The sequence below is a fragment of the Bos grunniens genome, chromosome 1 (genome assembly GCF_055505025.1).
Source record: "Bos grunniens cultivar Pamir isolate PY7600 chromosome 1, Bosgru_T2T1.0, whole genome shotgun sequence".
NCBI classification, from domain to species: domain Eukaryota; kingdom Metazoa; phylum Chordata; class Mammalia; order Artiodactyla; family Bovidae; genus Bos; species Bos grunniens.
Genome location: NC_141165.1, coordinates 69,909,564 through 69,926,509, shown reverse-complemented (window position 1 = coordinate 69,926,509; position 16,946 = coordinate 69,909,564). Strand labels below are relative to the sequence as shown.

Genomic DNA, 16,946 nt, shown 5'->3' with positions numbered 1-16,946 from the left:
TAAAAATTTTATTTTAAAATATAAAAAAAAATGCATTCATAATGCCTAACCTACCAAACACTGAAGCTTAATCTAGCCTACCTTAAACATGCTCAGAACACTTACATTAGCTACAGTTGGCTAAATCATCTAATTACTTGAAGGCTACTTGATAATAAAGTGTTGATTATCTGCTGTAGCTTACTGAATACTGTACTGAAAGTGCAGAACAGAAAGGCTATCTGGGTACAAAATGGTTGTGATGGTTGTTTACCCTCAGGGTCTTGTACCTGACCAGGTACAGCAGCTATGGCTGCTGCCTGCCCAACATCACAAGAGTATGTACCATCTGTCACTAGCCCAGGAAAACTAGCCAAAAGCAAAATGCAAAATTCAAAGTACAGTTTCTACTGAATACACAGCACTTTTACATCATCGTCAAGTTTAAGTTGAAGAATCTTAAATCAGGGACGGTCTACATTTATTTAAGGTCTGTTTCCCCAAGTGGGGCTGGGCACCAGGTCTTATTTACCACTGAACCCCCCACACCCAGCGCCCTGCTGAGCAGAGCAGAACCCACTCTTTATTGGCTGGATGAAAAAATGAAAACCTGACATGGACAGCTGACCATAAATTTCCAAAGCCAGAAACAGTAAGAAGAGGTAAGATTTTAAGTATCAAGAGAGGAAGGAAAAGAATATTTGATATACTTTTAATAATCACCATTAAGGGCTTCTTCCCTGATGGCTCAATGGTAAAAAAATCCACTTGCAATGCCAGAGACACAGAAGATACGGGTTCAATCCCTGGGTCAGGAAGATCCCCTGGGTGAGGGAATGGCAACCCATTGCAGTATTCTTGCCTGGAGAACTCCATGGATAGAGGAACCTGGTGGGCTACAGTCCATGGGGTCGCAGAGTTGAACTCAACTAAACACACAACCACTATTAAAATCATTAGCATTCAATTCCATGTGGGTACAAAATTGCCCTGTGCTGTTCCTAGTGTGCTGTCTGTCCATCAGTTTGTCTTAGCACATGTGTGTCCTCTTCCATACTTGAACCAAGGTCGAAACCTACCTGCTCTGGGAAACACTACATATTATTTCCTAAACTTAGACAGCAGCTGCCCATGACCTACAGCTGCTGGTCTCTGTGGCTCCCTGTGCTAAGCACACTTTAAGGAAGACAACACCCAGAGACACAGCCCTTCCTTCCCTGGCCAAGGGAGGAAGCAGGCAGCCTGTACAGGCATAGTTAGGAGCTGCCCTCAAGCAGTGCCTCCCAGTTATCTATGGTGAAGGGCCAGCTTGTTTGTTGATTTCAAATCATATAGATGAAATCCTTAAAAATACAAAAAAAATAAATTAGACTTCAACCCCGAACGAGAGTTAGAGACAACAACCTTCCGCACAATTGGAATTCCATGCATAACTTTACAGTCCATCCTTAGAATTCACAGTTCCTTCACAACCGTGGTTTCAACCAACAGCCGATCATGTATTGGGTTGGCAAAAAGTTCATTAGGGTTTTTCTATAAGATGGTTTAGAAAAACACGAATGAACATTTTGGTCAACCCAACAGTACTGTAATACGTATTTACTGAAAAAAAATCCACATATAAGTGGACCTGTGCAGTTCAGACTCAAGTTGTTCAAGGGTCAGCTGTATTTGAAAAATGAAATGCCAGTTATAAAAAATGGCAAAGTCAAATTACTATAATTTCTCAATGCCCACTCTCAGTTGCCATACCTATCCCATTACAAGTCCATATTCAGCAGTCCAAGGACCAGCACCATCTACAAACCACAGTTTGAGCAGCAAAAAACCTAAATTCTCTAAGAAACTCCACTCACTCACCATTGCCCAAAGAAATCGGCGAACCTCTCCTACTGCATGTAGAGGGAGAGATAAGGCAGGTTTGCTGTGAAGATTAATGATTACAGTATTTTCGGCATAGAGGTTGCAGGTTTAAAAGCAGAAAGTGAAGTGAAAGTGAAGTGGCTCAGTCATGCCCAACTCTTTGCAATCCCATGGACTGTAGCCTACCAGGATCCTCCATCCATGGGATTTTCCAGGCAAGAGGACTGGAGAGAATTGCCATTTCCTTCTCCAGGTTAAAAACAGAAGCCATTATTAATGTGACAAATCCCTGTAGGAGCTTTTTCAGTTTACAAACCTCTCCTTATCTCATGTGATCCCTGTAACACCTCAAGGGTTCTCACCCGCCTTCATGTGGGAAGTCACAGCACAAACGTGAAATGTCCTGCCATCGGTGAGGAAGGGCTTCCCTGGTACACACTGCCTGAGCAGGCACAGAGGAGACGTGGGGCAGTCTGTATGCCCAGGTCTGCACGGGACACTTACGCTCTCTGGAATTCTGGGATGCTGAAGATGGCCTGCATCACAGAGCTGAGATAGCAGCTATTGCCCAGGTTCTTGAGCCCTGTGTACCCTGGGCCGTACATGGGCTTCAGCTTTGTCCCCGTCTCCTGGATCACCTCCCACTCGCTGACCCGCGGCTTGATGTCGTTGTCCTGGAGCCCATTCTCTGTCTGGGGCAAGATCAGTGAAGAAATACAACTTTGACGATGACTGTCATTCCAAGATCACATCCCACAAATTATTTCTAACAGCAACAGAGGTTTCTGCCTTTCCCCTCAATTAAACAGAGAAATAAACAACCTCATTAAAAGCGACTGAGATAGTGATGGTTGCACAAGGCAAATGGACTTTGTGCCACAAAACTGTATGCTTAAAAATTGTTGAAATAGTAAGCTTTATGTTAGGTATAGCTTTCCATAATTTAATAAATGACCACATTTAAAAGATTTAACAATAAAAGAGACAAAGACCAAGGGGAAAGGGGATAGGAGGAGGAAGAAGACAAACAGGAATCAATAAAAAAAAAGGCAGATACAACACAACACAGCAGACAAAAAGCAAGACAATTGGAGAGGAAAGTGGAGTAAAACCACGGGGCTCGGGAGAAGCTCAACGTAGGAGGGAGGTTTAAAGAAGAGCAGAGAAAATAAATTAAAAAGTGACATGAGTGAGACAGAGGAATTAGACAGAGAATGTGAGGAAAGGGAGATGGCCTGGGCTAAAGCAAAACATGCACATTTAACTGGCTCCTCATAGGGTCAAATATTACACAGCCACAACACCAGCCTGAAAACACAATATAAAATGAGGCACAGGGTTTCCATCAACAATAAATAATCTACTGGTTTACTCTTTCCACACACCCCCAACAAGCTCTCCTTCCCTTCCTGAAATTAATTAAAGGGATGTTGGTCACAAATCATTTTAAAGGTCATCTCCCCATACCTTCGGCCTTTAGTGAACAAAAAATGATTCATGCAGCTCTCCATCATAGGAGACAAAAATTTTGCAAGTAAACTCCAACTAAAACAAAATGGTACTTGATGAGGTGCCATGTTTATTATAAAATTTTAAAACTCTAAGTACACTGATAACCAAAAGAAAATGCTAATTAAGTTTGAGAAGTAAATGCAAACATTAAAACCTAAAACCTATAAAATGAAGATGCATGTGATAGGAATTATATAAATAAAGCAAACAGTTTCCCTGTAAGGTGGGAATAGAGACAAAAGGACATCCTTCTCACCCCATGCATATGAAGCATGTCAATTCCAAAATGTGCTAAGTGCTTGGCCAAATGAGGGTCCAAAACAGCTTCCTCTTCTTGGAAAGAATAAACATCTAGAAGGTGAAAAGAAAATAAGCACTGAGACCTGCAATCAAGTTATTCAATATTCAACATGCACCCACCAACCTCCTCCTATGCACTGGGCTTGGGATACATCAATGAACACACAAAAAACTCGTGAGTTTCAACTGGGGGGAAGACAGATGATAAACAATAAGCGTAACCAATGGGTATTTTTGTAAATATATCTATATATCAATCCTTTTGACATTTCAGAAAGTAATTTTATAAAGGATTTCTGAAACAAGAAAAAGAAGACAGTGTCTAAAGCTAAAATAATTTAAAACTAGACAAATGCAAATGCCTAACACTAACTGTTCTAATCCCAGTGGCATGTTTATAAGTTCAGGAGGAGGAAAGTGGGAAGGAGGAGACGGTGACACTGCCTGCCACCCTCAGGGGGAACCAGTGAAGAACAGAGAAACAGGACCTCGGGCTGTCTAAATGGCTGGACTGTGGTGTGAGGTCCAGGACAAAACGAAATTCTGCCCATGGAAACCTTGTAGTCTCAGAGCTACCACCACACGACCTTCCACCTCCATCTGCCCCCTTGTCCCCTCCTCCCCAGTGTTCACACCTCAGAGAGCTGGTGAGGGGTCTCTGAAGACTGCAGTGCACCCCAAACGTGCCCACCCTGCAGCACAGGGAAGACGATGATGCGTCTGGTATAGCGGGGTAACTCAGGAGGCTGCACCCAGCCCAGGATCCGAGAAACCAGCACGTTGACAGCCTGGTCTGTAACCCACTCCCGGGGCTCTGGTGTTGGGAAGCTGTGTGCTGAAGGGGGCCGTCTCTCTCCTCAGGACCCTCATCTCCCACCTAACCACATAAGGCTTCAGCCTGAACCCAGCTTCTCCAAGTGTAGGGTATGATTTCAAAGCAACAGCAATGCCTGAAAGCTCATTAGAAACGCAGAATCTCGGGCTCCACCCAGACATACCGAACAAGAACCTGCATTTTAATGAGATCCCCATGCACACAGTAAAGTTTAAGAAGTACTGTGTAGCGCTTTCAAAAGCTACCCAAACCACCGCCTTACCTGTCCTCACATGGCAGTGCAACAGGGAAGAGGGAAACGTTTTCAGGCCCATTTTGCACATGAGGAAATGAGACTTAAAAAAGTTAAATCCTTTGTCTCAAACCCCACATGTGGCCCAAACCCAGGTAGTCTGACTCCTGGCCCAGTCCTTTCTACTCAGATTTCTTAGGAGACCAAGACTCAGTGAGGCACCATCCGAGGCCCTTAACAGGAAGGGAGAGACAAAAAACAAACCAAAATTTTGGGACTTTGGTGATGGTCCAGTGGTTAAGACTCTGCACTTCCAATGCAGGGGGCACAGGTTCAATACCCGGCTAGGGAACTAGGATCCCACATGGTTCAGCCAAAAAACAAAAACAAAATAAAAACAAAAAACCCCACAATTTCTTCACTCTAAAATTGGAAAAACAAAATGTGAAAATAGATATAAAGATATTATTCTTTACAGCAACAAAAGATAAGATTGTTCAAGGAGTTTCCTGCTCTCTGGAACAATACCAGGAGGAGAAAAAAAAAAAAGTGATATATAGGAACTACGGGGACCCTCTGACCCAAACCCAGATACATGGAGACTCATTGCCACCCAAAAAAAGTCAAGTCTTTCTATTATTAACAGATTAAACATTGTATAGCTTTCTCTTCTATCCCTCTTCCCTAGGCATCTATTTCAACTTATGGATAGAAGCCTTCATCTATATTCTTTTCTAAATATAATTATTTAGAATTATAATTCAGTGCACTCAAAAGTAAACACAAAAGATAAAATCCCAAGGCCAATTAAGAAAAAAAATTCCCAAATGTTTAAATATTTAAAAAAACAATAAAATTCCTTGAACTTGAAACAACTACATCAACTATATCTTCAATCTACAACACGTGACAGTCAAGTACCACTCAAATATTAGCTAGAAGGTAGAAACGATGCTTCCCATGCACTTTAAATTTGGTCATTATTTAAACTAGTGAGAATTTCTAGTTTAACAAAGAATGTTCAAACTACCGCACACCTGTACTCATCTCACATGAGAGCAAAGTAATGTTCAAAATTCTCCAAGCAAGGCTTCAACAGTAGATGAACTGAGAATTTCCAGATGTTCAAGCTGGATTTAGATAAGGCAGAGGAACCAGAGATTAAATTTCCAATACCCGTTGGGTCATAGAAAAAGCAAAAGAGTTCCAGAAAAACATCTACTTCTGCTTCATCGACTATGCCAAAGCCTTTGACAGTGTGTATCACAACAAACTGGAAAATTCTTCAAGAGATGGGAATAGCAGATCACCTGACCTACCTCCTAGGGCTTCCCTGATAGCTCAGTTGGTAAAGAATCCGCCTGCAATGTGGGAGACCTGGGTTCGATCCCTGGGTTGGGAAGATCCCCTGGAGAAGGGAAAGGATACCCACTCCAGTATTCTGGCCTGGAGAATTCCATAGACTGTATAGTGCATGGGGTCGCAAAGAGTCGGACACGACTGAGCAGCTTTCACTTTCACTTTACCTGCCTCCTGAGAAACCTGTACGCCGGTCAAGAAGCAACAGAACTGGACATGGAACAACAGACTGGTTCCAAATTGGGAAAGGAGTACCTCAAGGCTGTATATTGTCACCCTGCTTATTTGCAGAATACATCAGGCGAAATGCTGGGCTGGATGAAGCACAAACTGGAATCAAGATTGCTGGGAGAAATAATAACCTCAGATATACAGATGATACCCCCTTATGGCAGAAAGCAAAGAGACTAAAGAGACTCGATGAAAGTGAAAGAGAAGAGTGAAAAAGCTGGCTTAAAACTCAACATTCAAAAAATGAAGATCATGGCATCTGGTCCCATCATTTCATGGCAAACACGGGGAAACAATGGAAACAGTGACAGACTTTATTTTCTTGAGCTTCAAAATCACTGCAGATGGTGACTGCAGCCATGAAATTAAACAACACTTGCTCCTTGGAAGAAAAGCTATGGCAAACCTAGACAGCATATTAAAAAGCAGAGATATTACTTGGCCAACAAAGGTTCCTATAGTCAAAGTTATGGTTTTTCCAGTAATCATGTATGGATGTGAGAGTTGGACCATAAAGAAAGCTGAGCATCAAAGAATATTAATTCTTTTGAACTGTGGTCTTGGAGAAGACTCTTGAGAGTCCCTTGGACTTGTAAGGAGATCCAACCAGTCAATCCTAAAGGAAATCAATCCTGAATATTCACTGAAAGGACTGATGCTAAAGTTCCAATACTTTGGCCACCTGATGCAAAGAGCTGACTCATTAGAAAAGACCCTGATGCTGGAAAAGACTGAAGGCAGAAGGAAAAAGAGATGACAGATGACAAGATGGTTGGACGGCATCACCAACTCAATGGACATGAGTTTGAGCAAGCTCTGGAAGATGGTGAAGGACAGGGAAGCCTGGCGTGCTGTAGTCCATGGGGTCACAAAGAGTCAGACACGACTGAGCTACTGAACAACAGTGAGATAGTTTTGAAGACTTAAAGACTTTAAGCTTCTACTTATCAGAGCCTGAAGAGAAAATTACAAGATTGATAGAAATGTGCCATTGGCACTGGTCTAGGATTTTGAAATAAGTGAAAATCACATAAAATTCTATGGTTCTTAAGCTATTAGCCTCCTGCCTGCATGAGAAATTAACATTTCCTATCTCCAGTCATTAACTGCTCCCAAAATATGACATGATTTAGTCAGACACAACAGTTACTTACCCCAATGACAAAAACAGTTTAGTGAGTAACACACAAGAAATCTAAAATTGAACTGTGATCCTTAAACTTGGCAATCATGAAGAATTTATAAGTGACACATAGTAGTAGAAAAAAATATTTGAAGAAGACTTGGGGACTGAAAATCCTTACACATTTTTCATTAGGAAATTTACTTTATCTCCATCTTCAGCTTAGCAAACTCAAGTCTTAACTCAGAAACTACTGCAGCAAATAAGCACAGCCTGACAAGTATTAATCTCTCTAACTCCAACCTTGACTTAAAAACCAGAAGCTAAGAAACAGAAAGTTCACAGAAAGATCCTCCTGCTAAGTCGCTTCAGTCATGTCCGACTCTGTGTGACCCCACAGACAGCAGCCCACCAGACTCCCCCGTCCCTGGGATTCTCCAGGCAAGATCCTTCTAGGAATAGCCTAAGCAGAGTTTCATAAGTAACTACACTTACTTTAGAAGTAAACTAGTCATTGTTTCAAGTTAAATGACAAATGAAGCCATGGAGAGTGTAGAGAGATCCATAGAAGCGAAAAGATTTAAGAAAAGATTTACTGAATTAAAATGACAGAAAGAAGATCTCTGGCTGCCTAGGAATAAAAAGTTTTACTAAGAAAGATCACAAAGGAATTTTGTGAGGATATGGAAATGTTCACTCTCTTTATAGTGAAGGTAATGATTAGGGAGCTATATATTTTAAAAATTCATTACCTAAAATATTAAAAGGTTCCACTTACTATATGTAACTTTTACTTCAATCTGCAACCCAGCCTTGACCCATATGAGTCAATGAATGAATAAATGGATATTCATAAATCCCTTTATGAATTCATAAATAAAGGTAATATTTAAAGGGGAAAAAAAATTTCCAGCATGAATTGATGTGATGAGCACATTAGAAAATAGTATGTGCACTGAGGAAACTATAATCAATAACCAGTGATAAACCATAATGGAAAAGAATAAGTATATACATATATGTACAACTGAATCAAAAATTCTTCTAAACACCAGAAATTAACACAACATTGTAAACCAACTATACCTCGATAAAATTTTTTTTAAAAATAAATAAAATAGTATGTGTATTAAGTTTCAAAAGTAATGAAGGAAAACTTATAAACATGGAGGCTAAGACTGAGACCAAGACTAAGAATCTGTAAGGAATTATATATAAAAGTGGTAATAATTTCTTATCTCTAATGAGGTTTCTTTGTTTTTTGTTTTTCTATTAATATTTTTCCAAATTTATTATATTTTGATTGAAAAAATGTTTTGCAACTAATTGCCAAAGATTACAAATATTACAAATATTTCTATCGGATGGTATGCTATTAGAAGTAGTGTACCACTGGTCACCCTTGTTCATTCATATGGATTCACTGACTCATTCATTCATTCACTGTAGTCAACAAATAAATACTGAATACCAAATATGTACGGATACTGAGGATACAATAAGAAATAAGATAAGCGAGGCCCCTGCCCTCATAAGTTGAAACGTTACTGTTTCAAATAGCCTTGTAAGAATGCTGGTTTGGTATAATGGACCTCCACAGATGTCTTCTTGGCTGTGGTCTACTCATGTGACTTTCAGCTCTCTTTCTTAGCCCCAGAAAGTGGCAGAAGTCCAGACCTTGCCTGCAGATCCCCACACAAGAAAGGAGAGAGAGGTAAAGATATACTTCAAGAAGCTCTGGTGTTTTAGAAAGACTAATGAAACCTTAGAAGCTGGCTTCACTGCTCTGTTCTCACAGCTCAAATGGAGAGAAAAAACAGAACTGTTGGTGAAACACCAAGTCATAAGCCACAGAGGAAAGGTTCTCTCCAGAGTAAGTGTGATCTGTTCACCCAAACTGTCTCTCTTCACCATGAGTTTATATTTGTGCCCACAGAGCACCTTCCACAGACAGGAAAAGAGGAGAAGCAAGAGAATGCCCCAGCAATTGATCTAGAAAGCCAAACACAAAATGAATGAGGTCAGAGGTGTGTACTATCACCTTAGACAGCATAAGGCCCAGACCAAACAGAATCTTGACTGTGGTCAGGAAACGAAAGCAAGTAAGAGGAAAGAGATGTCAGTAAAAGAGACACGAAGAAAAAGAAAAAAGGGTAAATCAGAGGAACAAATTGTATTAGTGTGTCTGTCTTCCTCCATCTGTTTACTCCACAAATACTTACTGACACCCACTATGTGTGAGGGACTTTGCTGGATGCTAGAGATATGATAGTGAACAACAACTCTGTTGTTCAGGGTCTGCTGTCTTATGAAAAGTGCCACAGTAGAGCAGCAAAGAAGCACACAGAGGGGTACAAGCCAGGTCAAAACTAAAATGAAGTAGTCAATCCTTGATTCCAAATCCTTGGACTGATGCCCAGGTCAGGGTTGAAGATGACCAAGTAAGAAAAGCCACCTTGAGATGCTGCTGAGCTGGGCAGAGTCAGGGGGATAGGTGATTTCACAGCTGCCACTGATAGGAACAGAATGATGGGACAAAAGTGATGATGAAATAGTTAGTCCCACCGGAGGATTTTAAGTAAAAAATATGGGAGACCCCCATATGTTAATGATTACTCAAGAAAGCAGGTTTGCTTAACCACAAAACCAATCAGGCTTGCTTACCAAAAAACCCATGCAACAGAAGCAAGGGACATGCCCCAAAACAATAAAACAACGGTGGCCTGAGTCCCAAAATCCTACCCAATGAACTCAGTAAATTAATGATCCCTAGAACAAGTTCTGTGCACACACACAAAAATAATTGTTTATGGAAAGGTGACTTTTCAAAATGAAAAACCCTCATTGTACTAAAACTTGAAAACATTTTTCCAAAATTCTATATGACAATCCTGGCCTGACCATACAGGGACAAGTAAGCTTCCTGGCCCTACCTGGGGGAGGAACTGATGATGAAAACATGATATCTATTCAAGAAAGATAAAGGTCTTCTCTCCCTCCCTACTTTTCCTTTGATTACAAAACTGCAGCCCACTAAGTTCTCGGGACACAGCAGTTCTTGCCCACCCGCTTCTTATCTACCACTTTACTGTCACTGAATTCTTCTCTGCACTGAGACAGAAAGGACTATAGTACCAGGGCTCTTCAGAGCCCTCCCCGCCAAAATGACACTGATTTGTTTCACCATGGCCATCTCAGAAGACCCTTCTGCAATCACCAAGGCTGTGAGGCTTCTTCTTAGGTAAACTAATTTCCATGATGAAAGAAAAAAACACCCTTGCCTGCCTCCAACCTTTTTAATTCCCTTCCCACCAACCTCAACCTCAATCTGCCAAAGAATGTCTCCTCCCACAGAGGAGAGCTCTTCATTTGTTTGTACAGTGATCTGTTTCTTATTTTGTTTCCTGCTGTACCCATGGAACCAGAGTGGAATTTGATAGGGGGCCCACTTTTATTACCCAGCCACCACAATGGCCATGACTTGGGGATCACAGCTTCCTGGAAGAACTAATTCTAGACTGAGATGTCAAGATGAGTAGGAGTTTCTCACTGAACAGGTATATCCTTGTTGGGGAGAAGGAAACCAGGATGATTGGATCATACCACCATTAAGTATCTGAGTTCACAACCTGCTTGGATTCCATGTTCACTAAGCAATAGTCTAAATATAATTCAGCTTCCCACAGGGAAGGAATGTACTGGTCGAGTTGACATAAACATCCCACTTACAAGCAGTTGTGGTTCTCATTAGAAACTAAAAAATAAACTCCCTGACTTTAAGATTCTGGCTCTTGTGAGTTGAATTAGCTCCTCAGTGAGCCTACCAAGTATGGAAGATGGGCTCTCAACAGAAGTACCTTCATAAGGAGGCAGCCACCCTGCCCCGGACAGAAGGAACCCTGCCCTCCTGGGCCTCAATATCCACAAAGCCCATTCTCAGACATTTAAAGAAACTTCACATTTTTGTTAATTTATTTGGCTTTTAAATAAATATTAAGCTACACCTAGCAATCTATTAAACAGATTTAAAAAGTACAAAAATAGAATTAATACATCTCATAAACTAATATCTTGGGCAAACTTCAGGAGATAGTGGAGGACAGGGAAGCCTGGCGTGCTACAATCCACACGGTTGCAAATAGTCAGACACGACTTGGCGACTGAACAACAGCAGCAGCAACAACAAATAAACTAATATGATAATTAGACTGAAAATAATTATTTGCATTAAAACCAACTCTGCATAAGATAAACAGGAATCAAATCCTGATCTATTTTCAAAAACTGAACATTTTCTCAGCTAAGTGAATTCAAGAACCTTCATCATAGCTGAATGTTTCACATTGTTTTTGCCAATGTTTTATGTTTTCTATGGTTGAAAAGTAGCATTTATTCAAATACTCTCAATTACGTGATAAGGAAAATCTTGAAAGTTCACCCTCCCCTACAAGAAAAACAAAAACTTAATAATGGCAGATAATGGGTTAATATTCTTAATGGTTAAGAAGTTTTTAAAAGCCAGTAAGGAAAACACCCACACCTACTAGAAAATCTCCCTAAGAAACTCAGAAAAAGAACTACAAATAGCCAAGAATACTATGAAAAAGTTCAGCCTCACTATAAAGCAAGTTAAAACAAGATAACAGATTAGCCAAGGTTTTTAAATATTCTGAATATGAAAAGTTGTCAAAGATTTGTTGGAATAGGTATTCTCATACATTTCAGGAGGGCATATGAATTACTACAGTTATTTAAAAGAGAAACTCGGCAACTGAAAATTAAATTTAAAGGTTCAACCCTTTGTCCACAGGAACGTGTCCTTAAAAGAAAAAATCATTAGACAAACACCCAAAGACTTGCATATATACAAAGATGCTCATCAGAAAAGCAAAACGGTAACATCTTACAGGGAAACAAGAATAATTGATGCTTTTGAACTGTGGTGTTGGAGAAGACTCTTGAGAGTCCCTTGGACTGCAAGGAAATCAAACCAGTCAATCTAAAGGAAATCAGTCCTGAACATTCATTGGAAGGACTGATGCTGAAGCTGAAACTCCAATACTTTGGCCATCTGATGACTCATTGGAAAAGACCCTGATGCTGGGCAAGATTGAAGGCAGAAGGAGAAGGGGATGACAGAGGATGAGATGGTTGGATGACATCACTAACTCAATGGACATGAATTTGAGCAAGCTTGGTGATGGACAGGGAAGCCTGGTGTGCTGCGGTCCATGGGGTCGCAAAGAGCCAGACACAACTGAGCTACTGAACTAAACGGAACAGGGGAATAGTGAAATGATTTGTGGAACTAACAGGGGATACTGAAGAATGTTTAATGACATAGAAAATATAATGTTAAATAGAGAAAATAGGGAATAAAACTTTACACAGTGTGATTCAATTTTTGTAAAAATGCAGGCTATGTATGTGTATTTGTATGAGAACTGATCAAGGCTTTAAAAAAGAAAAAAGACTGAAAGGATACACTCAAATTATTAGAAGCAGAGCAGTTTGTCCAGGGAGTGGTATTACTCCCGATTTTTATTTTTAAAACTCCATGTTTTTTTATTTCTCTAAATTTTTCTCTGCTTTCTAAATATGTTACACTGAATATCTGCTTCCCATATTATCAAACGGCTAATATAAAACTTTCCTGTCTGAGGTTAAAGGAAAGAAACTTTAGATGAACTCTAAATCACAGTTTGAAAATAAGTTTCATGCTTAAAAAAAAAAAAAAAAAGCTCCTGGAAAAGATTCTTAGAGAACAGAATTAATCCTTGCCTTTATTCAGTTCAGTTCAGTTGCTCAGTCATGTCCGACTCTGCTACCCCATGAATAGCAGCACGCCAGGTCTCCCTGTCCCTCACCAACTCCCGGAGTTCACTCAGATTCACTCAGATGTCCATCGAGTCAGTGATGCCATACAGCCATCTCATCCTCTGTCGTCCCCTTCTTCTCCCGCCCCCAACCCCTCCCAGCATCAGAGTCTTTTCTAATGAGTCAACTCTTCACATGAGGTGGCCAAAGTACTGGAGTTTCAGCTTTAGCATCATTCCTTCCAAAGAAATCCCAGGGCTGATCTCCTTCAGAATGGACTGGTTGGATCTCCTTGCAGTCCAAGGGACTCTCAAGAGTCTTCTCCAACACCACAGTTCAAAAGCATCAATTCTTCGGCACTCAGCCTCCTTCAGAGTCCAACTCTCACATCCATACATGACCACAGGAGAAACCATAGCCTTGACTAGACGGACCTTTGTTGCCTTTATTATTAGCATATATTTAAATAGAATACAATTATTTAAAAACTTATAGACTAGTTGGTTCATTTAACCAAAGTATCCATGCCTAGTATAAGATTTTTGTATGGAACTCAAAGATGAATAAGACAGAGCTCAACTGAAATTTTAGAACAAAGTCCCATACATAAATAATTTTAGTCTTGAATAGGATGTTCTGAGAGCTGGACTTCTAATAACTAATCTCAAAGCACTACATAATATAACTTCACCATAAACAGAATGAAATACTGCCATCTGCAGCGACATGGATGGACCTAGATTACCATACCAAGTAAAGTAGGCCAGAAAGAGAAAGAGAAATATCACCCATCATTGTGTATGGGATCTAAAAAGATGATACAAACGAACTTATTTCCAAACAGAAACAGACTCACAGACACAGAAAACAAATTTATGGTTACCAAAGTTTGCTTTGGTTAACAGATACAAGTTTGGGATTAACAGATACAATCTACTATATATAAAATAGATCAGCAATAAGGACCACTGTATAGTGCAGGAAACTATATTCAATGTATTATAATAACCTATAATAGAAAAGAATCTGAAAAAAAACGAATCACTTTGCTGTATACCCGAAACGAACACTGTAAATCAACTATACTTCAATTTTTCAAAAAGGTCCTGCATCTTTAAAATAGCACTAAAAGTAGAAACATCTGAATTATCCTCCCCTTACAGTTGTACCCAATAGAATACCTATGTTATGATCCCTTCTCTCTGGAGCCCCTACAAGGACTGTGATGATTACCACGTATACCATTCAACAGAGCCATGTCACCCCAAATCCAACTGGCAGACTACAGTCCATGGGGTGGCAAAGAGACACAACTAAAAACAACATCAACAAACAAAATTCAGTCACAGAAAGATAACAGAGAAGAAAAGACAAATGTCTATATTTGTCCTAAAAAAAATCATCTTACCTTAAAGCAGAGAAGAAAGAGACTTAACACCTGGACAGATGGAGAAGACTGACCTGAGTATGGGTCCAGGTCGGTGCTTCATAAATGCTGTCAGTGACCTGAGATGATGGGTTCTTATGACCACAGCTCTGTATTTAATTTTCTCATTATCAGTCCTGATATAAGTTCTCTGTTCCCTCACCCAATGGTGGAAGGAATTAACTGTACAAACATGGCTAAAAGCTAACACAGTGTGAGAACACACAAAGGATCAGTAGGAACCAGTTCTAACCCTCTGCTGCACTGGACGCAATCACTGCCCACTGATGTCAAGGGGTCTGAACACCCCGTATCTTGAACAACCATCTACTCCATAATGACACTAATCCCCCTAATGGACTCTAGGCTTTCAAACCCCTACTATTCCAATGGTGAGTTTGATTATGCACATTTACTTCACAAGTCCTGATTCCTCCTTCTGTCCTCTTTGTTTTTTGGTCGCTCAGTCGTGTCCAACTCTTTTGTGACCCTGTAGAGTGGAGCCCACCAGACTCTTCTGTCTGTGGGATTTCCCAGGCAAGAATACTGGAGTGGGTTGCCATTTCCTTCTCCAGGGGATCTTCCTGACCCAGCAATCGAACCTGCGTCTCCTGCACTGGCAGGTGGATTCTTTCCCACTGAGCCATTAGCCAAGGAACATACAGAAAGATACAAAAGCAAAAAACTTTTACCAAGACTCTACTGTGGGCACCGGGCTAAATGATTATGCACCTTGACAAATCTATGAGGGAAATACCATGATTATCCTCAAGATGAGGAACCGGAGGCTGACCCAAGATCTCACAGCTAATAAGAGGTAGAATCAGGATTCACGCCTGGGCTGTCTTAGTCCCGAGCTTATGGCCTCCAATCCCAGAGATGAATGCACTGGTTAAACCAAGAGGGAGCCACTGCAGGTGCCTGAGTTGGTAAAGGCACACTCACCGGCCCCATCCGGAGTGATGGTCCCCAGTTTCACAGCGAGAGGGTAGCCTGTGTCTCTGTAATGCTCCAACGCATGCCCGTTGCCCCCAGAGCTGTCAAAGAACCACTTCCCACACAGCACGGAGCCATCGGTCAGGTTCAACCAGAGGTTCTCCCGAAGGTCGCACCTGGCACACTTCCAACCACTGTGAAGTCATCAGAGGACAGTTAGCACAGCCACAGCACAAGGCATGATGAGAAAACCAACATCTAAGAAAAAGGGGTGTCTCAGGTTGGGGGGGAGCAGGGTCGCAGGAGATGGTCAGTGGAATAGCAGAGACCCATTCCAGAGCAGAAGGAGCACTCACACGGGGCCAGGTCCTCCAAGAGAGCTCTTCTACCTTAGAAAACTGACACAGAATCTGAGGGTAGGAAAAGAGGCCATTTCCTTAAAATTTCTTACATGAGAGACAGTAAAGCCTGAGTGAGTGTAAATTATGAAAGATCCCATGTGTATAAACAGCTGAGGTTCTAAAGCATCAACCACTAGTAGTAATGCTTCACTACTAGTTTAAACAAAACTCTACTACACTGACAATCTAAGTAGAAAGGAATCCACTTCATTGTTGTTGCTATTATTCAGTCTCTAGGTCGTGTCCAACGCTTTGTGACCTCATGGGTGTAGCAGGCCAGGCTCCTTTGTCCACCACTATCTCCCAGAGTTTGCTCAAGTTCATGTTCATTGAGTTGGTGATGTTATCTAACCATCTCATCCTCTGTGCCCCTGTTCTCCTTTTGCCTTCAATCCCAGCATCAGGGTCTTTTCCAATGAGTCAGCTCTTTGCATTAGGTGGCCAAAGATTGGAGCTTCAGCATCAGTCCTTCCAATGAATACTCAGGGTTAATTTCCTTGAGGAGCGTTGGTCGTCTTGCAGTCCAAAGAACTGAAGAATCTTCTTCAGCACCACAGGTCGAAAGCATCAATTCTTTGGCACTCAGCCTTCTTTATGATCCCAAGTCTCACATCTGTACACAATTATAGCTTTGACTATATGGACATTTGTTGGTAAAATGATGTCTTTACTTTTTAATATGCTGTGTAGGCTTGTCATAACTTTTCTTCCAAGGATCAAGTGTCTTTTAATTCCATGGCTGCAGTCACCATCCACAGATTTTGGAGCCCAAGAAAAGAAAATGTCACTGTTTCCACTTTTTCCCCTTCTATTTGTCATGAAGTAATGGCAAAGAGTTGGCTCATTGGAAAAGACTCTGATGCTGGGACGGATTGGGGGCAGGAGGAGAAGGGGACGACAGAGGATGAGATGGCTAGATGGCATCACTGACT

The 16,946-nt window shown here is 41.0% G+C and overlaps 1 protein-coding gene across 12 annotated transcripts in view; it reads right to left on the bottom strand.

Moving 5' to 3' along the window:
* Nucleotides 1-16,946, bottom strand: part of USP13 (ubiquitin specific peptidase 13) — a 130,788-nt gene that overhangs the window by 64,600 nt on the left and 49,242 nt on the right. For 11 of the 12 annotated variants that reach the window (XM_086395315.1, XM_086395366.1, XM_086395271.1 and 8 more), the window contains 3 exons: nt 15,623-15,807; nt 3,611-3,705; nt 2,347-2,534 (listed from right to left, as the gene is read on the bottom strand). In XM_086395315.1, coding sequence (XP_086251441.1) covers nt 2,347-2,534; nt 3,611-3,705; nt 15,623-15,807 — 468 coding nt within the window. The remainder of the gene's footprint in view (nt 1-2,346; nt 2,535-3,610; nt 3,706-15,622; nt 15,808-16,946) is intronic. The other variant, XM_086395355.1, reaches the window with a different exon arrangement.